This window comes from Gigantopelta aegis, chromosome 3, assembly GCF_016097555.1.
Source record: "Gigantopelta aegis isolate Gae_Host chromosome 3, Gae_host_genome, whole genome shotgun sequence".
In the NCBI taxonomy this organism is placed as follows: domain Eukaryota; kingdom Metazoa; phylum Mollusca; class Gastropoda; order Neomphalida; family Peltospiridae; genus Gigantopelta; species Gigantopelta aegis.
This window is the reverse complement of record NC_054701.1, coordinates 93,811,369-93,837,653: the sequence shown is the minus strand read 5'-3', so window position 1 is coordinate 93,837,653 and position 26,285 is coordinate 93,811,369. Positions and strand designations below refer to the sequence as shown.

The window sequence follows — 26,285 nt, the reverse complement described above, 5'->3', positions numbered from 1 at the left end:
AGTTTTCAAATTATTAATATATGTCATCTGAAAAATATCACATACTTTTATTGCACTGGAAATGTAAGATATATATATATATATATATATATATATATATATATATATATATATATATATATATATATATATATATATATATATTGTGACGGAACATGCTCTTAATTTTGTTTTTGCCTGTGGCGATATTAATTGTTTTAGAGGGCCGTGTGCAGTTCCAATATGCACTTAAGCCCAGGTGGGCACTTTGTTACGTAATACCTTCGCGCGACCGTGGTCGAGCTGTGCCTAATACACACCCAGCCCTGGGGCGGAGGCCATGTGGCCAGTAGTTACGTAATACCTCCGCGAGTGCGGTTTTTACGACCGTGATTTTGGCGACTAGGCGTCAGCAAGTCTGGCCATCTAAGGAAAATTGTCGTCTTGGTCGCTGTGGAAATATCACTTGTAGGTATTCGGTGCCGCGATGTACCCCCAGGCGATACTGGGATTTTATAATAAATAGCTAGGGTTTTAGAGATATAAGGGAGAAACATAGGAAGTCTTCCAGGGGGAACGTTGTCCGTCCGGACTGGTAACTATATTATTTCTGCTCTGTTGTATAACCTTGATGTGATTGATGTGACTTTAAATATTTTAATACTGTATTATACCAATATTATTTAGACGGTGCTGCCGGTAATCTGACGCAGTAAACTGTAGGCTCACTGTTCTAATTTATATAAAGCTTAACCAGTCATCCTAGAGGACCTAGGTAAACTGTAGGTTATTTTCTTTATTGTGATAGGTACCAGTATTAATTCTGTATTACAAGGTTACTGTATGAGTAGTTAAGGGTTAATTAAAAATTAACAAGTTAGGAATAGAGTTGTAATTCCTTTATTAATTAAGTTCCCCTGGAAGCGTTTCTCAGTTATCACACGTGTGGGTGTTGTGTCACGGTGAAGTGATTAGAATAGTGTGTAAACTAGACACCTAGAGATTAACTAATTAAGTGATCAGTTCTGGGTTTTTATTATATTGTTGTTGTTAATTAACTACTGCGGCAGTACATTTGTCAGCGTAGTATTAATACAGATTCCAAAGTGTATTGTGTTTTTGTTGTGTTTTCTAGTGAACTAAACGTGCTATATTATATACTTTATATAAGATCTTATCTCTGATCATACCTAGACGAGCCACTTGCCCGATACAGAGAGATCTAATAGATATACAGTTAGGAGAGATATTTGGATAATCGTGTTTCATTCAGTTACGGGTATTATAGGATCCCCGTGACATATATATATATATATATGTATGTATGTATGTGTGTGTGTGTGTGTGTGTGTGTGTGTGTGTGTGTGTGTGTGTGTGTGTGTGTGTGTGTGTGTGTGTGTATGTGTGTGTGGATGATTGTTTAGCATAAAAATTGGGAGTTTTCAGTGCTATTTTCATTTGGGTCGTTCGGACCCACAGAACGCGTGGATAAATTCCAGAGTTATATTTAAACTTAATACCAGATCATATTTTTACCTTTTTTGTTTCCAGTGATACAAGCCATGAAAAAAGATCAAAGAGAACACAAAAGTAAGATTTGAATGTGTAACTAAAGCATGACAGATACAGGTAAATCACAGGTAGACGTCATAATGAGATGTTCGGTCTTGCAATTTATTGTTAAACACCATGTGACCTTAATTCATTTTTAAACAACGCGTTTATATCAACATTCTGATTTACCTAGAGTTGGGGGGGGGGGGGGGGAGGAGGGGAATTATATGGTAAATTTGAGTTGATAACTTTATGACTTAAATCATTTAGAACCTAATGTCTAACCACTTATTGGAAATATGGTGGTGGTGGTTGTGGCGGTTGTGGTGATTGGGGGGGGGGGGGGGGGAGGGCTTAAATATTAGTGTTCGGATATTTGGTCTGAAACTGGCATTCGATTATTTGATGGAAATGACGAGCGAATATTCAAATACTAACTAAAGAACAACTGACTCATCAAACTAAGTGTTTTTTTATAGTTTGAATTGTGTAATGAACTTTCAATAACTTAAACCCCATAAAACACGTTCGACAGACAACAAACAAAATTCATAATGCAGACTGGTAGCCAACCTGACTATATATTTTTACTTCTAGTCAAATATTACTGAAAAAGCAATATCACATTGTGAAAATAAAGCAAAGTTTTTCCATAATGGTGGATTACTCAAAGACTGCATACCTTTCATTTTAAAAACGCTAGGATTAGTTCTATGTATAAAACTGTCTTCTAGAAGTGTTTGCAATATTCGAAAAATTACTGTTGTATGAGGTGATCGCAGAGTTTGGGTTTTAATTCTTGTTTATAGGATTAGAAATTACTGTTGTATGAGGTGATCGCAGAGTTTGGGTTTTAATTCTTGTTTATAGGATTAGAAATTACTGTTGTATGAGGTGATCGCAGAGTTTGGGTTTTAATTCTTGTTTATAGGATTACAAATTACTGTTGTATGAGGTGATCGCAGAGTTTGGGTTTTAATTCTTGTTTATAGGATTAGAAATTGACATATTGATTAATGTCGATGGACCTCATTTCCGTGTTATCGAAATAGTCTCTATAAATTTCAGCCTCCCGTACCAGACGTCACTACTAATAGTAATTATCTATTATAAAACTCCAAGCATGCCTTTTGTTCCTAAATGAAAGCATGCCCTTGTCAGTTAGACATTTTTCCCATACGACCTAAAAACATATATTCGAATAACATTTGAAAATACTATTCGTATATTTTGAATAGCAAATTAGCGGACGAATATTGGAATATTCAGACCGAACACTAATACACATATAATGATTAATACTGAACACGGGCATCTCAAATTTACTTAAAGGGGTCCTGCCTAAAATAACTTCGGTGAAGGGGGATTATAAATGGAAGTTTATAACAAAAAGTAACATTTGTTTTGGTTTAACGACACCACTAGAGCATACTGATTCATAATCGGCTGTTGGTTGTAAAATATTTGATAATTTTTTTTTAAATTTTTTTTTTGGGGGGGAGGGGGTAATTCTGATAATATAATCTAAGAAGAAACCCACAACACTTTTTCATTAGCAACAAACGCATTTGTATTAGCATTTTCTGGCAGACAGGACAGCATACACCGTGGCTATTGATAGACAAGTCAAGAATTCTGTAGTTCGTATTTCCATTTGAATCATTCTGGGTGTATGCATGTATTGTTGTTTGTTTTATTCTTGTTTTCCGAGGCGGGACGTAGTCCAGTCGTAAAGCGCTCCATTATTCTTCTTCAGTCGACCCATTCGACTATTTCTCGTTCCAGCCAGTGCACCACAACTGGTATATCAAATACCGTGGCATGTGATATACTCAGGTAACTGTCTGTAGGATGGTGCATATAAGCTACTGAAGCAAAAATATAGCGCGTTTTATGTAAAAATTAGCAAATGTTTGACATCCTATAGCTGATAATTAATAAATGAATGTGCTCTTGTGGTGTCGTTAGTGAAAACAGCCTTCTGTTTTGTTATCCATATACTAGGGAAGGGGACTAGAGGTAACACGAGAATGACAAGGCGGAGACATCGAAAGCAGCGGAAGGGTGGTGTACAAAAGGATTTTGGCAAACTGGGAAAACCCAGAAGCCCTAATGAAGGTCATAGGCGTAAAGAAGAGAAGCCTTATGGGCAAGATTATGAGAAATACCAACAGCTACTGCTTAGAAGAATAGACGGCGATAGAAGCAATACTAGAGGTCATATGGGCAGACAAGGAAGACCAATGTCAAAACTAAAAGTCGGGAACAGAAGTAGAAAGGGTAAATTGCCGATTCGAATGTCAGGGATTGGCGAAAATCTACCTGGCATGGATCAACATCATCACAAAGAAATGAGGCACGTGACTGATATACAAAGCGATGATAAAGATGAACCGCAAAGCCGCAACAAACTCCTATTCGGAAGACGAGGCGAGGCGAGCAAACATGCTGGAGGTCAGATGGGGACACAAGGAAGTCACAATAAGTCAACAATATCAGACGAGGACTCGAGTAGAACCGACAACTGGATAGCTCGGCACATAAAGTTAGCCATAGAAAAAATGAAGCCTGACATGAAACGGCCTAAGCACACAGAAATGAGACGCAGGACTGTAGAACAACCTGGCCTGGAAGAGAAGCGGCCAAACCAGATACGTCGCATACTTGAACGTCGAGTCCAAGATGATGGCAACACTGCAGGTGGTCCTGGCAAACACTGGCGAGCAAGGTCTATTCAACGAGGCGAGAACAGAGGTGGAACATCACTTTTCAATCCACCGAGAGTAATATCTATAAATGCTGACCGCCAGAGATCAATGCTTAAAAGTGGGAATATGTTCGGACAACATGACCAACGGAAACCTATGAGGCGAGACCAAGAGGCTGGTGCAGGTGGTCTGGTAAGTAGTGATGAACAAGGCGATATTGGTCATAAATACACACTGTTCATATAACAGCAAGTAGGGCCTACTGTAGCCAGTGTTTGTACGGTGTATCTTTATTATTCATTAGTAGATTATTAGTTATGTCCTGATAATAAGGCAAGGAGAACGAGGGTATGAAGTGTGTTCAATTCGCAAACAGAGATGTGCTGCTAATCGCAGTAGTTACACAGTGATTTACACTGCATCTAAATCCATACGTATGAGTGCGTGTTGGGGGAGGGTGCGGGGGGTCTTCCTAATTATTAGTCCTCTGCCGGTCAAACCGGAGGGGACTACAGGTTTGATCTCTGTCCTTCTGTCTGTCAGTCCAGAGGATATGTGCACAAAAATGACCGGCTCGTACACTTTTTGATAAAAGCATGAGACTTTGCACACATACTAGACACCATAGAGAACATTTTAAAGATTGATTACATTCTCAATATATCCTGTGATGTTAAGAATTTATATCAATCTTTTCACTTGTGACTCTGAAATGACCTCAAGAGGTCATCTAATGTCAATTTTCTAATTACGTTTTTAATTCTAGAGGTTCCTTCATGGAAATAATTAAAGATAAAATGACAGTAAAATATATATAAGTTAGAGTTATTTAGTCCATGCTTTAACTGCCATGGCGGCCGTTTTTAAAACATTCCCACCATCGCCAACACAGGTCGTATTGAGAATGCCTCCAATCTTAGAATTAATCTCTATCATGTGTAGTATGTGTATGTCAATTTTTATGCTTTTATCAAAAAGTGCACGATTCACTCACATATCTTCTGGACTATGTCTGTCTGTTTTGTGGATTTTTTTCTGTGGATATTAGCTGTAAATCTGTGCAGAACTTTATCATATACTGTTACAGATCACGTTTGACTTTCATGAACATTTACCTATTTACCATTTTCCCGCCAAAGCCTCAAGATATTGAGCTGAAATATTGTGTATGGATTTTAAATGTACAATTACAGATCAAGTGACATTCAGGACGATTTATCCATTTTTAACAGAGTTATGGCGCTTGAACTTAGGAAATACGAAAATATGTTTTCCATGTTTTTTAAATTTTACTTTCATGGCAATTTCAGTTATGACCCTTGAAGTTAGGAGATATGTACATTTGTTTTCCTTGAATATAACGGACATGTAATCACACACACACACACACACACGCACGCACGCACGCACGCACACCAGGAATTTTAGCAAAGGGGTTCTAGACCATAGCGAGCGATGTTTATGGTAGAGTCGAGTCATGTTTTGTGAAAATATACTAAAAACAAAGAAGAAAATGTGCTTCAGCGAAGTGGGGATGGTGGGGGGTTCAACCCCAGAAACCCTTGTCCTGTACACCTGCACATATGCACCTTCCGACGCCTATACATTTAAGAAACCTTTTGAAATCTTCTGTCAGTTTGCTTAATTAAAAAAAGAAAGGTATCCAACCATAGACGTTCGAGGATAAACTATACTGTAAAGGGATGTGAGCGGAAGGAAGGAAAACCTTCTATATATCACATGCAATAAGACGATAAGACAAGGCGTACAGAAACAAATTACCTCAAGCAAGACATCTCTCAGTTAAAACAAAGTATCTGAAACAGTTGCCCTGAAGACGTACGCCTTTGAATCTTAAGATGAAACAGATGTTGATATTTGTGTATTTGCATTATGACATGGCTTGTACTTTTCATATATTTGCAGCAATAGAATCTCCTTCCACAGTAACTGCGACATCTCTGCCGTGTGGTTTCGACCCAGTGCTCCAACCAACTCTATGCTTCGCTTATCGTGTGTTGACCCGTTGTCTTCCGACTCCGCCCAACTCTACGCTTCGTTTCTCGCGTTTCGACCTACTTTATGTGTGACCGACTATCTTCTTCTCTTAGTTATCTTAAACAGGGTTTCAGTTTAATATTTCATGGATGACTCGATAATTAATATTTTTAATGCCCAGTAAAATATACTGCAAATACAATACGACAATTCAGTACGTATTATTAATATTGTTTGGACAAAAATAACTGTTGGAAATAATCAGGACTTCTGTCAGAGTAAACTTATCCTAAAATCTTGAAAATTACTGTATGTATATTATAATGTAGGTTTTTTTTAGGATATTACCTAAAACAACTGCATATATCCCAATTTCTAAGTAGGGTTGGATTCCTGGAAACACTTTTTATTATTATTTTTTTTTATTATTATGTCCATGGATAAAATCGCACACAAATAAATAAATAAATACCATAGAACTGTGTCCATTTGTCCGGTGCGGCGTGCAGTGCTGCTGCGTCTTTGCTGAGCGGATCATGAAGCGGTAGGTACCGGAGTTTGTTTTGTTTAACGACACCACTAAAGCACATTGGTTTATTATTAATCATCGGCTATTGGATGTCAAACATTTGGTGATTTTGAGTCTTAAGAAAGGAAACCCGCTACATTTTCCCATTAGTAGCAAGGGATCTCTTATGTGCACCATCCGACAGACATGGTAGTACATACCACGGCCTTTGATATACCAGTCGTGGTGCACTGGCTGGAGCGAGAAATAGCTCAATGGGCCCACCGACGGGGATCGATCCTAGACCGACTGCGTATCAAGCGAGCGCTTTACCACTGGTTTACGTTTCGCATCCAGTAGGTACGGAAACGTGTCCACAAAAAGATACAAAACCATACTGGTAACCGCAAACCCCACCTCTTCCCCTCTACCTAGAGCGTTACGTAATTGTTGTCACTCCCTTACATGTAACGCTTCTGCAAATCCCCCACCCATCCCCGGTAAGGTGTTATACCGTGTCTATGAATATATGTATTAGAGTTATGAGATGACCCCTCAGTTAATTTTTTTCATTTGGATTAGCGTCCCGATAATTGAATGGAAACATCGCTAGCTATTGCGTGTGTATTTGCGATAGCTCCGTACATAGCGATTGCAGCGAAACCGTAGCGTGTGTATTTGCCATTGCTCCGTACATAGCGATTGCAGCGAAACCGTAGCGTGTGTATTTGCCATAGCTCCGTACATAGCGATTGCAGCGAAACTGTAGCGGTGTGCTGGGCCTTGTACGTACCAAACAGGTGGATAATCTATTCTAAATGCTTAAATAATACAACTATTCTAGGGACCGCAGCTTTAATATTTGGCAAAGTGCATGAAATGCAATGTCTATGTCCTGTTTTATTTTTATTGCTTATCCTCAGATTATTTTCTAGCAGAAAGTCTGAAAGTAATATGAAAAAAGTTTGATATAGGTTACATAAACACTAATAATTATTTAAAACTCGGCGTAGTCAATTTTGTTTGTATTGCATTGTGCCCGTTAGTCGAACAAATAAAAATTAATCTTACGTGTTCATGAAATTTATTGTGTATTACTCATGCGATAGTCTAATATATATATATACATACATACATACATACATACGACAGTCATGACACCAGCTAGCTTAACACCATCTACCCCGGTTCTCCTAAGTATGTAATACACAATAATATGTGGTTATAGGCTTCGGCACATTTACCCCACTCTGAAGAATATACACCCCCTCCTCCCTCCCCAAAAGGAGTCTTAATATATCCCTGGTCTCTCGTGTTGCCCAGGTGGCTAAATCTAACCATTCATTACTCATTGCAGTCCAATACAATTTCTTTCAGAATATATTCTTTGCAAAATACAATATCGAGAGGATCTTATCACCACTAGTTTTCAGGCAGTGCTGTCCCTTGACAACTACCGGGTGAAAAATCAACCACGAACATTTAGTTAGCGACCCTCATGCCAGAGCACTGCATCATGTTGCTGTTTTGTATGTGGCTGTCTACCACTTGTAGTTATTATCTACTAAATATTACAGTTCATTTCAAACCAATGGCTTATTTAAACGCTACTGGGGTACATGTAATCATCAAACAAAAGATTATACAAGCCATATCCGAACCGGACTATACTAAGCTCATACAAGAAGTAACAACACAAATGGCGGTGTGGTGCCTTAACGTACTTTGGTCGTAGAAGCGAACTCCACTGGATTGGGATTTTCCCATTCCAACCAGTACTGGTATATCAAAAGTCGTGATATATGCTGCCCTGTCTGTGGGAAAGTATATCAAAAAGATCCCACTGCTAGCAATGAAATAATGTAGCGGGTTTTCTTTAAGGCTATATCTCAGAAATGTTAAAGGTTTCTCATCGAATAGACAGTAAATATATGAATGTGCACTAGAGGTGTTCTTTAAAACTAAACTTTCGAAACATGGTCAACTGTAAACATAAAGTTACTAGTCATTATTTACAAATATCACATCCTATATAATGGAAGGAAGGAAAGGTTTTATTTAACGACGCACTCAACATATTTTATTTACGGTTATATGGCGTCAAACATGGTTAAGGACCACATATATATTGAGAGAGCAAACCCGCTGTCACCACTCTTTTCGATTAGCAGCAAGGGATCTTTTATATGCACCATCCCACAGACAGGATAGTAAATACCACGGCCTTTGATATGTCAGTCGTGGTGCACTGGCTGGAACGAGAAATAGCCCAATGGGCCCACTGACGGAGATCGATCCCACACCGACCGCACATCCAACGAACGCCTTACCACTGGGCTACGTCCCGTCCCCTCCTTTATAATGGATCATTTTAAAAGTATTTTATGATGGGATCTTTCCAATGGTTTACTTGTAATATTTGTTAAATAACACCTCAGCACATTTTAAAAGATGGTTATTTCGTGACTAACAATATTACTTCATTACCATCACATGTGCTACAAGTATCTTTTACATGCACTTCCCCCATAGACGGCAAACCACGTAGGAAGTGAAACTAAGCAGTAATAACCACAATGTTACGGAAACGTAGTATTTAATATGATGATTCATAAATAACATAACAAAACATTCAAAACAATTATAAGAAAAAAATAAGCTACTAAAAAGCATTTAATGTCGAAAAGAAACAAAAACTTAATGTATCTAAATGACCAGAAAGATATTTCAAACAAAATAGAAATATATCTCAATTATTTCAAGTTCGGTAACTGAAGCTTTCTTTGAAACCGAGGAAGAAAACACAGTTTAGGCAAGAACTACCTCTACAAGAGCCACATACATCATTCAGTGTCCGAAACCAACATATTAAGACCATCATCATCCAGAAATGTTAAATATTCTAATCAATTATCCAGTGTAAAATATTAAAACTACTGATAGGCTGTATAGAAACATTCAACTTCTTTATTTTTGAAATTCCAATGGAAACCTCGCAATCCAAACAACAAAACATTTGACGTGGTCCACAAGCACAAGGGCGTGGTCCACTGAACGATATCGTCGCCATTTTCAGAATGCATAGCCGTGTGTTTATAGAAGCTGTATATTCTATCCTTGTTGGGAGCCGATAGCGACCGCAATGGCGTCGAGAGCCGCCGTCCACGTCCCTCTGTCGGCTCCAGCTTTAGCCACAACGTAGTCGACGATCACCACGAACAATTTCTGCAAAAACAAGATCAATATGATTGAGTAAAACTGCGTGAAGTACATGGTAATATAGAACCCCCCCCCCCCCCCCCTCCCCCCTGCAGCTTTCGTTCCTCTTTTGTTTCGCTATATTTTCCAGGGAAGCACGACTCGACCTCCAATGAACTTCACTCGCCAGGTTAAACCCACCCCGGTTAAAATTCCTGCACACGCACCTGAATTCATAATTTCATTGTTAAAAGTTTTTTTTCCTATTTTTTAACGACACCACTAGAGCACCTTGCTTTATTAATCATCGGCTATTGGATGCCAAACATTTTTGACATATAATCTTAGAGAGGAAACCCGTTACGTTTTTCCATTAGTAGCAAGGGATATTTTATATACACCATCCCACAGACAGGATAGCATACCAACGCGATTGAGACCACTAATAATAATACGTATTCCACAAATCAAATGCACTGTACAAAACAAGTAGCTTCATTATAATAGTAAGCATAATTTCATTGGCTAATATTCTGCCAGCAGTCCCAGGTAGCCGTGTTGTTCATTTGATGTGATCAGCGGAGTGAACTGGCTCCACGTGTTTCGTCAATCAGTCAGGTTTTCTCACAGAGGCTAAAACGGGTATGGTGCCATACCCAAATGTTTTTGCAAATTTTTTTTTTTAAGTTAACCTTTTGACAAAATTAATTACTCTTATCATTAGTGTATGATTTTCTTAAGCCTAATCCTAAACTTAACCTGTTTTGTTTCTGGGGGAGACCCCCCCCCCCCCCCCCCCCCCACCTCCCTAGTTGAATTTAGTTGCATTCAAGTTCATAGCGCCATATTCAAAAATGTATTTCTGGCAGAAACACTGATAATTGTCTAAGATTTAATTGATGTGAATGTTTTATTAGCCCAAGATCAAAGAGTAATTCATTTATTGGAAGTGACCAGGTATTTGATGGGCATTTTGAAAACAACCACATCCACTTGTCTATTCAGAAAGTCAATGATTAAGGTTGGCAAGGTCATACATGATCAAAGGTAATAAATCTATTTTCAATTAAATAATTTTATTATGCATAATTTAAAGTGGTTTAGGAACACACCTTTCAGTCATAAGACATAATCTTACATATTTGCTTGTGATATGAAAATATTTCCGTAAATTTAAACTTCAGGGCCCTGTTCCACGAAGCAATCTTCGGCCTAAGATCACCTTAACTTAAGAGCCTAACCACCTTGTGCACTTTAGGTGATCTTAGACCCTAAGATCGGTTCGTGGAACGGGGCGACAGATCACACAATACTGTTACGGTTAAAGTCAAAGATCGTAGCAGGTACAGTATAGAAATAGCTTTCACTGGGAGTTGTAGTCAGTTCCAGCACGATGACGTAGCATAGTGTCACCTTGAAGTTCGGCACGAGGACGTTCATGGTCTTGTGACTGGCTGCCAGATCCTTGGTGGCTGCGTTAATGTCGGGCGCGTTGATGATCTCACCAAGCTTCTTCATCACAACGAGCGCATGCGCCTGCAGCTGGCTGTTCCCAGGAAGGCCATCGGCCGCCACAGTGGCGAACTTGGTGAACTTCTTCTGCTCATCAGGGTTGGCAATGAGGAAACTGGAATGGTCAACAGTTTTGTTAATGTCTCGCCATGGCAAAGTCAGAAAGCGAATTATACAATAAGTATTAACTTCCCCAGAGGAGCTAACTTTAGTGTTAAGTTCTGAAGGTTACACTTTCAGTTTATAGTTGCTCATCTGAAATCAGGTTAAAAAATTAAACTTTTTAGAAACAAAAAGTCTTATTGAAAATGATGCTAACAGGGACAGATGCAGAATTTTCTCTCTAGTGATACCTACATTCTTTCGAGTACCCCGACATACAGGTATCCAGCCAGAACACCTGGTATAAAAATATATATTAAATTTACATAATACATTAGTTACACAATTGATTTTCGGGGCACTTCGAAGATCAATAGGGTGCACCCCCCCCCCCGATCCGTGACACGTCACCGTGCATCCATACCAAAATGTCTCAGTAAACGCTCTAGATCTATGTTAGAAAAAACAGTAAAGTAATTTTATTTTATTTTCATCTTATTGAGTTTTTAACATCTTTTAACATGATGATATATTTCGTGAGAGTGACTCGGACTTTTAATACGACCCGATGCCTTAAATGAATGAATGAGTATATTGTGTCAAACAACAATAATAAATTATAGTTCAACGACTACGTAACCCTACTGGGGCACGGGATGCGCTTGAGGGACTGTATGAGGAAGACGAAACATGAGTGTCCTCTAGCCGTCCCCTGTTTACAACAACGGGAGGACTAGAGGACGTGGCATTGAACAAACTGGAAATTACGAAGTGTAACCATTGGCTAGAATTAGTGTTTACCTTCCACCGACATTGTAAAGGACTTAGTCCGTCCCACAGTGAACGCTTTTTAGTCTTACTATGTAATTAACTACACGTTATTTATTTCAGAGCCGATTGTTTTCTAAATTGCACACAAAAATATATATATATTTTTTTTTTTTTGTTATTTCCAAAACACTTTTACTTTTCTTCTTACCTGAAACAAAACAAATTATTTACGAATTTTTTTTTTATCTATATATCATCGTGCAGGCCGTCAAGTGAGGCGGTGGGTAAAAAAAAGAAAGGAAAATAGAAATTTGACCTTGTAACTTGTATTATTCAATTCCTTTTATGCTATTGAATAATACAAGTTACAAGGTCAAATTTTAACTTTGAAATGACAGTGGTGTTGACTGAAAACCCCCTACAAGGCATTGCTGACCCAGTGACATCATCAAAAACAGCAGCAATGGCAGTGTGTGTGTGTGTGTGTGTGTGTGATTGAATGTGGGTATGGACACTATTTTTAAAATTAGTTTTCTCTTGGTAGATCAACTGGATAATATAGCTGGATTTAGTAGCAATGAGTTAACTGAATTGGTAGAAATATGTCAAATAATTATGATACTGCAGGTGTGCACATTTAATAGAATACTTGTTACGATAAGCGAAGCACAACCTGCAAATGAGCACTGAAGTCCTATTTTCTTAGACACCATGTACCAGTATATCAGACGTAACCCAAAAAGCTTCAGCCCGACTTCGTACAATTTAGACGTGATGAGAAATGTGGAAAATGTAAGATATTTTTACAAACACCCACCCACCCAATTTAGTAGTTGTTTTGTTTTTTTTTGTTTTTTAGAAGAAAAAAAATCAGGCCACCAACATTTAATATATAATGGCCCTACAGCCCTAAATCTACTCTGGGCCAGTAGGCACGAAGTCACTGTGGAACTCTGTACAGCTACACTTTGAACCAAATTCAGCCACTACGTAATTCACCACAAGTTACATGTCAAATTTGTAGACTGAATGTATACTAATAAAACATTAATCCAAATGCCAAGGTGCAAGTACAAATATGGTGTCGCTAAAAAAGAAAAGAAAAAAAGAAACTTGTCAAAAGTGCAAATAAAAAGGGAAAAAATAGGAATTTTCATCAAAAAGAGGGCTAAATAGGGACTCATAATTTTTTTTTGGAATAAATAGGAAACGGTAGGATACTTGACGGCCTGCATCATGTCATGAATGATGGGACGGACTATAAGTAACAATATTTTAGTGACGGTAACAATCATGCGGTAGGGTGTACATTGCAGTTATACCACAGGCTGTCGCGATTAAATCATGATTCAACAAATAAATAAAAAAATCGATGGGTCCAGTGTCTGGTACGTACTTGACAAAGATGGCGGTCCCATGTCCCTGGAGATCCTTGGCAATTTTGTTGTTCCAATCTGCTTTAATGGTCTCGCACATCTTGGATTAGGCACGGCTGCTGGAGTACGAAAGAGAACAGGGTAATGAAGTTAATTCGGTTTCAGCCACCACTAAAAGGGGTTTGGTTTTGGGGGGTTTTATAACACATTCTAAAGCATTTATCAATAAAGACTATAACATGGCCCTTTCTACACCGATGTTTGTATCAGTGTGCTCCAAGAACGGGTAGTGGGACACAAACTGCAATTCAAGCTACTTTGAAGACATGCTTTATTTCTAAAAGTGTTATTCACTTTGTGTCTACCATCACACATGACAACAGATTATTTCCCATGTAAGATTAATACGGAGATATTGTTAGTTTTCACACATGACAACAGATTATTTCACATGTAAAATTAATACGGAAATATTGTTAGTTTTCACACATGACAACAGATTATTTCACATGTAAGATTAACACGGAGATATTGTTAGTTTTGACAAAACATTTCCCCTAGTACTGCAGGGCTTAAACTTAAACACTTGTCTCCAACGGCAATTTAAAAACAAAATTGCCGTGGGTGAAACGGCCCACCAATGTCAACTTAAAGCCAGCCCATGGTAATTTCTGTAAACTAAAAATTATTTTAGCAGAAAATAAACACGATTGAAAGGTTATTTTGTTAAATGTAGACATATTTTAAATATACTAATGATATATACTAGCATATAAATTAAGGTACACCAGACGCAGACATTTTACCATTATTGACGAGCTATACCGACCTTTGTGCCGTCGGTGTGATCCCTACCTACGGCAATTTATATCTCAACGACGGTAATTTCCGTCGGTACCGTCGTTAAGTTCACTACACAATTCACTACCGGGTGAGAATTCATTCATTACGGTCCACTATAGTTCCTAATTGTGACATATGTTATGGTTCACATATTCACTAGTAATTGGAGAAGAATTAAAACTATGTATGTTTAATGGTAAGCCTTCTGGCTGTATTTTGCCCATGCTATTTTGTAATACTGTGCATTGACCTTTTGGTACATGGTCATATAGCAAAATACTAAAACGGAAGTGTTCTCAATTTTGAAATGAAAATAAATGCTTACATAATGTATATTCACAATGGTGTATGTTGTTAGTGCCAACAAAAACCCGTTCTATTGGTAATCTTCATTTGAAGTTGGGCAATTTAACATGGATTTCAATGGCAGATGACATCTGTGTAATGAGACCTTATACTTTAGCGCATCTCATGACGTTTTAAGATTACTCCACATCCTTCCACTCTTCTTGGGGGGGGGGGGGGGGGGGGGGGGGGGGGGGGGGGGGGGCGGGGGGGGGGGGGGGGGGGGGCGGGTAGTGTAGGGCTTTTTTTTGCTTTTCTTTTTTGGTGATATCCTTTACATCTCGACTGAATGTAAAAGTTGTAGCAAGACTAACGGATCGAGATTAACGGCGAGAGTTACAGTAACGGGCAAATAACCTTTGAATCATGTCCCCGGACCCCACAAATACCTAGCGCCTTCGGCGCTAGTTCAATTGCCCCCCCCCCCCCCCCAGTAATGTCCACCATGCTACGGGCCTGAATAATATGCAGAAAAAAGCAAAATGGCAGCCAGAATAAAATGACATACTTTTGTCCTAGAAGATATCAGCAAACACACTCAATGCATGTGACATGGTTACAATATAATATGTGAAAGCTAGAATGTTTTGGGGTTTTTTTCTCCACTTTGTGTTTGAATAAAAATGTGGGGGGAATCAAAAGGTAGGAAACAAATTTATTGTTCGGACAATGGTCGACGAGTCACTTTTGGCACCCTTGTTTTGGCGCCTCATACACAATAAATGAACACCTTGCTAGATTTAACTTCAAATCCGCATTTCGTAAATAGTAAAAAAAAAATATATATATATATATATATATATATATTAGTCAGGTATGTTAGTAATCTTGAAATTATTGTAATCAGATTACAACATCATATCAACATTAAGAGTGAATTCTTTCACATATCAACTAAATAGGAATGATCACTACCATAATAAATGTACCCCAATTAAAAGCAGATATTACATTTTGGGATTTAATACTCAAATGGCGGCCATCTTGGAATTATTGTAATCTGGTTAATTTAAACATCACAGATGTATCAAATATTAATTATCTAAGCTATATTATTACAACGATTCGCGACATTAATAAAAACCGGCCTACTTGCCTTGACCCCTGTCAAAAAAGTTCCGAATTCTATAGGCCTATTGAGCAAACAACGGCGGGGTTATCAACGCAGTTTACAGGTCGGGGTTTTTTTTCCCCCCATAAATCACTGGCGTAGGAGACTGGGGGCGGGGGTCAAAGGGGGTATGTGCCCCCACTTTTCAGATATTTTGCTTTATATTTGCTCTATAATACTAATAGTGTAAAAGTGTGTAAATATAAAAATGTGCCCCCCACTTTTTGGCACCTTTCTACGCTCGTGTAAATGTTAGACAAAATATTAACCCTTATCCTGCCGTTGACGTGTATACACGCCAAGCGTCATCACAATGACGTCACTTTGCATTGTTTTTTATTTAAAAATCATTTTCTAAATTAATTGTTGACATTTTTGTCAAAAACAAAGTAAGAAAATGTCAATAAATAGTCTTAGAATGACATATCCAAATATTTGCTAAATTGCTGTTGTACATCTTATGTTTTTTTTAAAACAAAAATGACCCGTCAAATGGCGCGTGCTATTGTTTGTTATTGTTTCTTGTGTTTTTTTTGGTAGCGGTTTCTTTTATCTCTACAAAGTTGTCATAATATACTATTATATATGAACTACATTATGACAGTTGCATTAAATTAGAAAAAGTATCACTTTTAATGCCTAAAAAAGGTACAAACACAATCAAATAATTGTAATCCGACGGCATAAACAGTCGTCGAAAAGCGTCATTTCCCTGTTTCTATTTATAAACAACAGGTCATGTGACAGCACATTTCCCGTCATACAATTTGACAGCAGTAGTATACATGGTTTGCTTGTGCTGCTAACTGTTTTCATTAATAATTACAACGTGGTTACTTATACTACAGCAGATGATATTCTAACTAGCTATGTTTACTTGAACAGTTACGTCGACTATATGATCGAATACGCACATGTGCTCGGTGTTCGTTGTTGTTTTGTTGTGTGTTGTTTTTCTGCCAGTTTTTCCTTTTCAACATTCACATTAGTATTAATCACTACTGAGTGGATATATATTTGTTCTCATTTAAAAAAAAAAGAATTACAAACGATAGGTTACGAATATCTGCTGAAGTAGTCTGCAGAATACCGTGACCTACATTATTTTACATTCTCGTTGCGTGTCACACATAATTATGTGGCGCCACTGTTTTTTTGTTTTTATTACTGTACCAGTCGCGGATCCAAGGATTTGGTGTGTGGGGGGGGGGGGGGGGGGGGGGGAGGGTTGTGTGCCACGCATGGCTTTTTATGAATAAGCGTATATAAGCAGTGAATGTTTTGTAATAATGTTGTATGGTGGATGACAATCTTTTTAAAATCAGGCATGTGTGCTGGGATTTTAGGTAGGGGTGTCTGGAGAGCGAAGTTTATAGGGGATTTCTGTAATGCTCCGCCGGAATATGTATTGAATTTTTTTTTTTTAAATCTGCTCGAGCAGGGACCGGAAAGCGGGGGGGGGGGGGGGGGGGGGGTAGAACCATTCCCTGAACACATATCTGCAAATGTTATAAAGATAAATTAATCATCATGAGGTAAACTGTAGTTGTGTTGCACTGTTGGATCTATTGTATTTTGATAAATTTATTAGTACCAAAATCTAAAATTTGGGCGAATACGACAGAGACATTCGGGCAAATTGAGCTGGCCTGAAACCTTTTCATCATGTACTAGTAGCCACAATACTAGTTGTAATTAAATCCATGTAAAATTGTGTAGTGCTTCGTTTGAAACCCTATATTATATATAGCTGGTTGGCAGTAACGCTAAAACTAATAAATGTTGTTTTTTAGTTGGTGGTATTTTTGTTTAATTCGGGCACAAATTAGCCTGCCCTTCTCCCTCTCCCACCCCTACAAAACAAAACGGGATCCCGTACGCTTATGATTAGTACATCTGGCCTGTACGGTACCAATTGGTGTGGATGCATCGGGGGTATACACACCCTTGCCGCGAGGTCCAATTTTTTTTCCATGCAACAGTTATCGACCGTTTTTTAGAACATCGACACAGTCCTTTTTCGTGTTACGCAACACCCCCCAAAAAATCGTGCGCTAACTATATGGACCTATATAAAATGTGAAAATTACAGTAGGATAATGGTTTGCAATAGATTCAGAGTAAGTAATCACGTTTTTTATTTTAAAAATACGGTGATAACTAAATTTTTTAAAATAACAATTAAAAAGAAAAACATTCCACGTACTTTAGCAGGGCGGACACCGTTGTGTAGGCAACGACCCGAAACATTGTTTTTGTCTCAAAAATCGTTAAACAAATTATTTAATGCAATTAAAATGTTGTATTCAGGATGTAATAATCACAAATCATAAAACGATCCTATATTGTTGATAAAAATATCAAAGAAAAATCGCAAAAACTTCGAAGTGTAGTTGACCTATATTATCGACACTTGACCCAGATACAATACTTCGCGGGACCAACTGCCAGTGATTTCTTCTTCTTTCACTCCGTCAATAAACATGTCAGAAGAAGTTGCACAAATATAAATTCATGATTCCGATAATAATGTTTTAAACATTTACTTATGTGACATCTCAAGTAACCTATTGCGGTAGGGAGCACATTTTCTACGTCTGCTCGGACTACTGTTCGTCAGGCATAAACGTTTCACGTTTTTGACTTCTTAATTTTTTTTTTAATCAGTTCCAACTACATTTTGTGCCACACATAAAGACATTCTGACCTCCCTCTCCAAGGGCCTAAGCGACAGGGCCCAAAAAAATAAAAAAATGAAGCGGCATAGGCCTAAGCGTACGGGCTCTCATTTTTGTTGGGGATGCAGGCAGATTTCTGCCAGAGTTGAACGAAAATCCCTGAATCTAGATAACAACAATTATTATTCATATTAGCTTTACTGCCAAACAGCAGGGTCTCAGCTAACGGGTAGAGGCAATGGTGTGTGTGTGTGTGTGTGTGTTATTTTTTATTTAACGACACCACTAGAGCACACTTATTAATCATCGGCTATTGGATGTCAAACATTTGGTAATTTTGACATACTAGTAGTCTTAGAGAGAAAACCCCCAACATTTTTCCATTAGTAGCAAGGCATCTTTTATATACACCATCCCAAAGACAGGATAGTACATAACACAGCCTTTGATATACCAGTCATGGAGCACTAGCTGGAACGAGAAATAGCCCAGTGAGCCCACCGATGGGAATCAATCCCAAACCAGCTGCCGTTTACCACTGGGCTGCATCCCGCCCCTGGTGTGGGAGGAATGCATTGGGGGGGGGGGGGGGGGGGGAATAATATAAAAATAGTTTATTGATACTGATGTTTTAAGTATGTAACCTTCCTGAAATGACCACAAAATGGTGTCTTGCACCTTCCATGCTCATTGGTTCATTGTTTAAATCCTAGTTACAGCCATGAACAGCTATATAGGGTTGCAAATGAATCACTACATATTTTTACATGGATTACAACTAATATTGTGTCAGAGTGAAATGATGGAAATACATGGTGAAAAGGTTTTAGGCCAACTCATTTGCCCGAAATGCTATACCTGGATAGTATTCAAATAATATATAAAGGCAAATAGATGACCAGTGTATATAACTTGTGAATGTCCCCTAGGTGGGGATGGAGATCACAATAGTTATATAGAAAATGCATATTCGTGACCCATTTCCTTGTGAATTTGGTCATTCTACCCCTCTCCTAAAGGTGGGGCACAAATAGGGGAAATTAAGCCAATTATCGTGTCCAGGAATACCATACAAATATCAATTTTGCGAATTTCGTTAATGTGTTCCTCCACCCCACCACCCCCCCCCCCCCACCCCTCAGGTAGGAGACAATTTCATTAAACCATCTATCATATAGACAAATGCATTTAAACTATTATGTTTTCAGAAATACTAGACCATTTCCAACCAATTTTATTTGGTAGTTGCTCTCACCCATGGAAAACCCAAAACCATGAATTTGGTCATTTTAATCCCCCTAGGAAAATGGGTGCTCCGCACTCCATGAGTTTGGTAGTTGTGGTCAGCAATTTACTCAGGTGACCGTTTAGATCTATTTTGTATCATGCATAAGTGTTCAACACTGGATACACATTATGTATATGGTACATATTGAATTTTAATTAGGGCTTACATGTTGATGTTTGTTTCTTTGGGTTTAAAATATTTTTTAGATGAATGGACATTTTTCTCTTCTTTTTTTTACAATTGTGACCGTGTGAAGCACTATGGCAAGTATCTTGTGTCACAATAAATTACGGAAATGCATAAAATCCTTTTTACTATTTCTATTATTCTAATATCAGTGTCCAAGGTTTCTGCCAGAGGGTATGAAGGGTAATATTATGTACCCTAAAATCTTGGGAATTAATGGATACGTTTTAATAATTTTTAGAATGATTATAGTAAGATAGCTCCTGCTTAAAGTGTGTACATGAAATACAGTGTCCCAATTTAAAAAGATTCCAAACCCCATAACCACCTAGTTGCGGCAGTTATGATGTGGAGTTTTCAAGTACCCTCAAATTATTGATTACTGGTGTCCTTTACTTTTGACCGTATGATCCAAAAGTTGCATGCACACAGCAAATAGTTTCCAGTTTTACATACCATACCATGGTAACCAATAGTTTGCATTGGTTACCATGGTAACAGTTTCGATCTGGGTACCATGGTAACATAGTTTTGAACTGGTTACCATGGTAACAGAATTAATAAGCTTCATATATCTTTCCTACAGGCATAGTACAATTGTCACTATACATTGTTGTTTTTTCTCAGTCCTTGAAAATGATATTTTTTTAGAAATGTGTTTTGTTTTGCATTGGTTACCGTGGTAACAGAATTAACAATTTTCACCCATCTCTTGTAAACAGCTGAGTTTATTATTACATCATTATACAGTGATTTGTATTCAAATAAATTCATTTAAAACATTTCATATGGGAAACGGTTCCTCCTTTTGCATTGGTTACCATGGTAACAGAATTAATTATGTTCATTTGAAAATGACAGGAAGTGAAAGGGCATATACCTTTTTTAAAATCTTGTGTCATTTGACAAAGATATATAAAGTAATAGAGATAGTATACATATTTTTAGTGTCTAGGTAATGTTGGACACAATGTCCACAATTTACAAAAATGCGTTGATGGTAGTATGTGCATTTGACCCTATTATTCAAAAACAAAATTGGCTATCTACTTAATTCTTTTTCTAAATCGAGTAGTATGGTTAATAGATCACACCATAGACTTAAATTAAAACCAAAATATTAGTTTTAAATTAGTTTTCATAATTATTAATAAAAAACGGTATATTGAAAGTTGCAGGTGTTGCCATGGTAACATAAATAATATAACTGACTATAAAATGTTAGTGTTATGTAGGTGGATATTCTTAGTATATATGTGTATAATTTCATGCTGAAATGTCAACTGATTTTAATAATATTACCAGAAATGTATAATAGTTAATGTTGGAAATTATGTTCATAATTTACAAAAAAATGCGTTGATAGCCGAATGCGCATCTGACCCTATTTTTCAGAAAAACCGCGGTTGTCGACTTAATTATTTCTTTACATCAAGCAGTATGGTTAATAAATCACAGCATAGACTTAAATTGAAAAATATATATTAGTTTTTAATTAAAGTTTTCATAATTATTAATGAAAATATGGTATATTGAAATTTGCAGCTGTTGCCATGGTAACATAAACAATATAACTGACTATAAAATGTTAGCATTACGTAGGTGGATATTCTTAGTATATATGTGTGTCATTTTATGCTGAAATGTCAACTGATTTTAATAATATTACTAAAAATGTATAGATAATGTTGGACATTATCTTCATAATTTACAAAAAAGCGTTGATGACAGTATGTGCATTGCACCCTATTATTCTGAAAAAAAAATGGCAGTCTACTTAATTTTTTCTTTAAATCAATCACTATGCTTAATAAATCACAGCATACACTTAAATTAAAAGAAAAAATAGTAGTGTTTTATTCATGTTTTCTTAATTATTAATGAAAAAATTGTATATTGAAATTTGCAGCTGTTGCCATGGTAACATAAATAAAATAATCATCTACAAAATGCTATCATTACGTAGGTGGATCATTATGGTATATATGGGTGTAATTTCATGTTAAAATGCCTACGGATTTTAATAAAATTACTAGAAATGTAGAACAGGTGAAAATTCTTTAAATTTAGCAAAAAGAATGCGGCAGAATAAGGGTTAAGTTTGAGTTTTAAAGTATGAACGAAATAAATTATACCATTCGCCAAATATATCATATAAAACAATTGCCGTTGGATGTTATATTTATTGTATAAGAAGACAAAACAAGGGTGCGAAGAATTACTCGTGGACTTTTCATAACGCTTCAGGTTTTCTGCTAAACTTAGAAAATAATTTGAGGGTACGTAATAAAAACGAAACAGATCATAAGTGTCCCCAATAGGTGGCTATATATTTTGAAATTGGACAGCATTTATCAATTATTATTGTTTATCAAATTCGTATTAATATTTGGCGTCCAGATTAAACTCTGTAATCAATTCAAATTAAAAAAAGAAGGTTGTCGTTGATTTAAACTACACGGAAAACACTTACGATTTGGATAAATGTCTAATCGAGAGCCAAACCACAGCAGGACGTGTGCACGTTTAAATCCCAGACACTGTCTACACTTGACACGAGTGAAGCACACGTACGACAATATCTCAGGGTCAACGGGTGTGTTTGTCTGGGGCCCAATAATTAAGGTAGCTATGGTAAATCTTGACGTCACTTTGCACAGCATATCTGAAATCAGCTTAAAATGAGCCATTTACCAACACAATATCCTGAAATGCAATTTACTGCATTCTACAAGTAAAATTCATCTCTGCCTTAGCTTATGATTTATTAGTAATACTGTTTTTGATTCAGAATTAACGGGGGGGGGGGGGGGGGGGGGGGGTAGGGGGTTAGAGCCCCGGCAGGCCCCTGCTCCGCCTTGCCTGGCCAATAGGAGGTATTCGTAACTAAGCACCCGGTCACTCACCCTTGTCAAGGTCGTATCCAAAACGAGGCTATAACGGGGCAGAGTCGAGAAGACGTCATAACTAACCAACTACAATCAGCCTGCAGTTTATCAATGTCGGGGGGGGGGGGGTACGTAGCCCAGTGATACAACGCTCGCTTGTTACGCGGTCGGTCTGAGATCGATCACCGTCGGTGGGCCCATTGGACTATTTCTCGTCACAGCCAATGCACCACGACTGGTATATCAAAGGCCGTGGTATGTGTTATCTTGTCTGTGGGATAAAAGATCCCTCGCTACTAATGGAAAAATGTCGCGGGTTTCCTCGCTATGACTATGTCAAAATCACCATATGTTTGACATCCAATAGCCGATGAATTAATAAATCAATGTGATCTAGTGGTGTCGTTAAACAAAACAAACTATTATTTATCATTGTCAGCGTCGATAGGTAAGCCATTTAAGCATTATATTTCATTTATTTAATTATTGTCTTGATGGTTTATAATTATGCTAATTATATGTGTATAATTTCCCTGTAAACATCTAAATGATAGTGACGAACGTTGATTGTCAGTGTCACTGTGGTCATGTGAGCGTGTCGCGAACATCCTTGTCGACTTGTTTTCTTAGTAAACAACTTCTCTCAGTGAATGCAGTTTTATTACATATATCGTTATTCAGTGTAGAAACTGTATACTTCATTGGGCCTGTCTGACAGTTGTTTGTCAGTAAAATAGTGTTGATTTTCATTGTTGCCGCCGAGTATGGTCTAGGCCTCTCTCCACGTTTTTGTTGTGAGTGTGTGTGTGTGTGTGTGTGGGGGGGGGGGGGGGGGGGGGGGGGGGGGGGTTTGATTGTGTGTTGGGTTTTTTGGTGGGGTTTTTTTTGTTAACATACTTTTTCGGATATAAACCTTGGTTTGAGTCCACGTATTGTTACAGATGTAAGTGTTTTGGAAATCAGACACAATTTAATGTACTATTTTGTGTACCAGTTTCAAAATAATCGGGTTTTTTTATAGGCTGTGCTGAAACAGCCGCGATATTTAGTGTAGGCTATAGTCCTATCGATTTCACTATTATTTTAACGCATATGACTATGGGCCAAAATAATACATGTGTTTATAAACCAAGTGGTTTAAAACCAGTTACTGTACACACAAGTAGTCAAGTTTCCTATTTTTAAAACACTTAACCATTAAACATTTCAATACGTCCACTCAAACTGAACTTATTCCCCAAACATGTCACGAAAATACGTGGACAAAGTAAATATAAATGTTGATTCGTCCCTATGTTTACATAAGTTTATAGTTTATTTATCTGACTGGCAGCCTCCAGATTAGGTAAGCGGTGAGGTGTTCTAATCCGCTTCCAGAAATGGGAAAACTGGCGTGAGCAATTAAGGCCAATTTAGACGCATGGGGATAACGAGATGTGTGAAGAACAGAGGGGGCGATTAACGAGATTAACCTTAATGAGCAGTGAGCAGTGAAGAATAGAGATTGCAACAAAATTAATGTTTGTTATATTTCAGTAAAATTTGGAGACAGGAAATACTACCAATTTAGACGTGTGGGGTTAACGAGATCAATAATGTTATAACGTAAAATTTGGAGACAGGAAATACTACCTATATAAATACTGTACAGTCATGATGTTTGTTATGTTTGATCATGGCTGCGAAAGGAGAAATTTTGGACGGCAGGGAACATCAGCTAAGGTGATGGGCCATCAGCTAAGGTGATGGGCCATCAATTAAGGTGATGGGCCATCAATTAAGGTGACGGAACACCAATTAGTAAGGGTGAGCAATAAGCTGCCAGAAATGGAACAACTGGCGTGCCCAATTAAGAGGTGTTATAATCTCACTGCCAGATTCGGGAATGCAAGAATCGGGAATAAACCAATTTTTTTTACTATTGTTTAACTTTAATGTAAAAACAAAAAACATTTATTTCAGGTTATAATCATCGGTGGTGAAATGGACAGTTTGAGAACTAAAGGAATGGCTGTTTTATATTTTCTACACTGAACTGTTGGTTACATGTCAATCTCTTGTTCTCAAGTCAAATATTCTTCTCTGCAACAATCGTAATTAATCACCTGAACATTCTGTCTGTGTTTCCATAGATGAACTCGCCGAGTGCAACCACCTCATTTCTAATGTGTTCAGTCAGTTCTTCGTATCTGTCTTTATGACTGGTCCCTTCTCCAATTAATACTCATTGACTCAGATTAAATATTATCCTTACTGATAGTTCTCACAATTCTTTTATTATTATTATTATTATTATTATTATTATTACGGGTGGGGGCGATGTTTGTGTTTTCAATTTCTTTGTCAATGAAAACTCGGTAGGAACAGCATCGTCGCGTAGGTAGGTATGTTCATATGTCACTGATACTGCGATAGAAAACATGGGGTAAAAATGTTGGCTACACCAGGGGTTCTACAAGATAATACAAAGCATAACATTACGTAGGCCTACCATAAAATCTTAGAAATTAAAGGACAGGTTTGTTTGGGTTTTTTAATTATTATATTTTATTTCACAAAAAAAAAAAGAGTTCATTATCCCTACCTTGGATAAACATTGTACATGAATAGATATGAACACAGGAAGGAAGGAAATACTTTATTTAACGACGCACTGAACACATTTATTTACGGTTATATGGCGTCGAACATATGGTTAAGGCCACAGAGATATTGAGAGAGGAAACCCGCTGTCGCCACTTCATGGGACGACCATAGGTGTATGTGCTCCCATTTTTGTAGGGGAGCAGGCTGATTTTTGCCCGAATTAAACGAAAATGTCAGAATGTGGATAACATCATCAATTCCTATCAGCATTATTGCTAAACGGCTAGATATAGGGTTGCAAACGAAGCACTGCGCATTTTTACATGGGTTACAACTAATATTGTGGGTAGAATGATGGAAATACACGGTGAAAAGGTTTCAGGCATCGTTTTTGCCCGAATTTGACGATTTGTTCGAATCCCCATCTCGTACGCTTATATTTACGACATTAATAAACACGTTACCACAAACGGAAAGACGTAAACAAAACAAATAGATTAAAAAATTAATGAATGAATGAAAACAAAAAGAAGATTGAGAAATAAATAATCCTAGTAGATTTATCAACAGTATACTTTACTCTTTCTTTTTTTCTTTTCTGTTTAAACTGTTGTTTAAATTTTTTTAAAGTACACGAAATGCAGTGTTCAATCT

General features: G+C 37.4%; 2 protein-coding genes and 1 long non-coding RNA gene across 3 annotated transcripts in view; 2 read left to right on the top strand and 1 right to left on the bottom strand.

Annotated features, from left to right (window-relative positions):
• LOC121366964 overlaps nt 1-6,823 on the top strand; it is a 30,804-nt gene extending 23,981 nt beyond the window's left edge. The window contains exons 10-12 of the mRNA XM_041491190.1: nt 1,531-1,569; nt 3,538-4,433; nt 6,168-6,823. Of these exons, the coding sequence (XP_041347124.1) occupies nt 1,531-1,569; nt 3,538-4,433; nt 6,168-6,173 (941 nt within the window). The 3' untranslated portion in view covers nt 6,174-6,823. The remainder of the gene's footprint in view (nt 1-1,530; nt 1,570-3,537; nt 4,434-6,167) is intronic.
• A 2,503-nt stretch (nt 6,824-9,326) lies between these two features.
• LOC121369373 (myoglobin-like) lies at nt 9,327-22,786 on the bottom strand. Its single transcript, XM_041494429.1, has 4 exons — nt 22,631-22,786; nt 13,727-13,825; nt 11,359-11,572; nt 9,327-9,972 (listed from the first exon to the last, which is right to left on the bottom strand). Exons 2-4 carry the CDS (start codon nt 13,804-13,806, stop codon nt 9,859-9,861), a joined length of 408 nt encoding a protein of 135 aa, XP_041350363.1. The 5' UTR covers nt 13,807-13,825; nt 22,631-22,786; the 3' UTR covers nt 9,327-9,858.
• Nucleotides 22,787-23,358: 572 nt separating this feature from the next.
• LOC121367816 lies at nt 23,359-25,300 on the top strand. The gene is made up of 2 exons (XR_005957436.1): nt 23,359-23,493; nt 25,008-25,300. It is a non-coding gene; the product is annotated as an uncharacterized LOC121367816 (long non-coding RNA).
• The last annotated feature ends 985 nt before the right edge of the window (nt 25,301-26,285 follow it).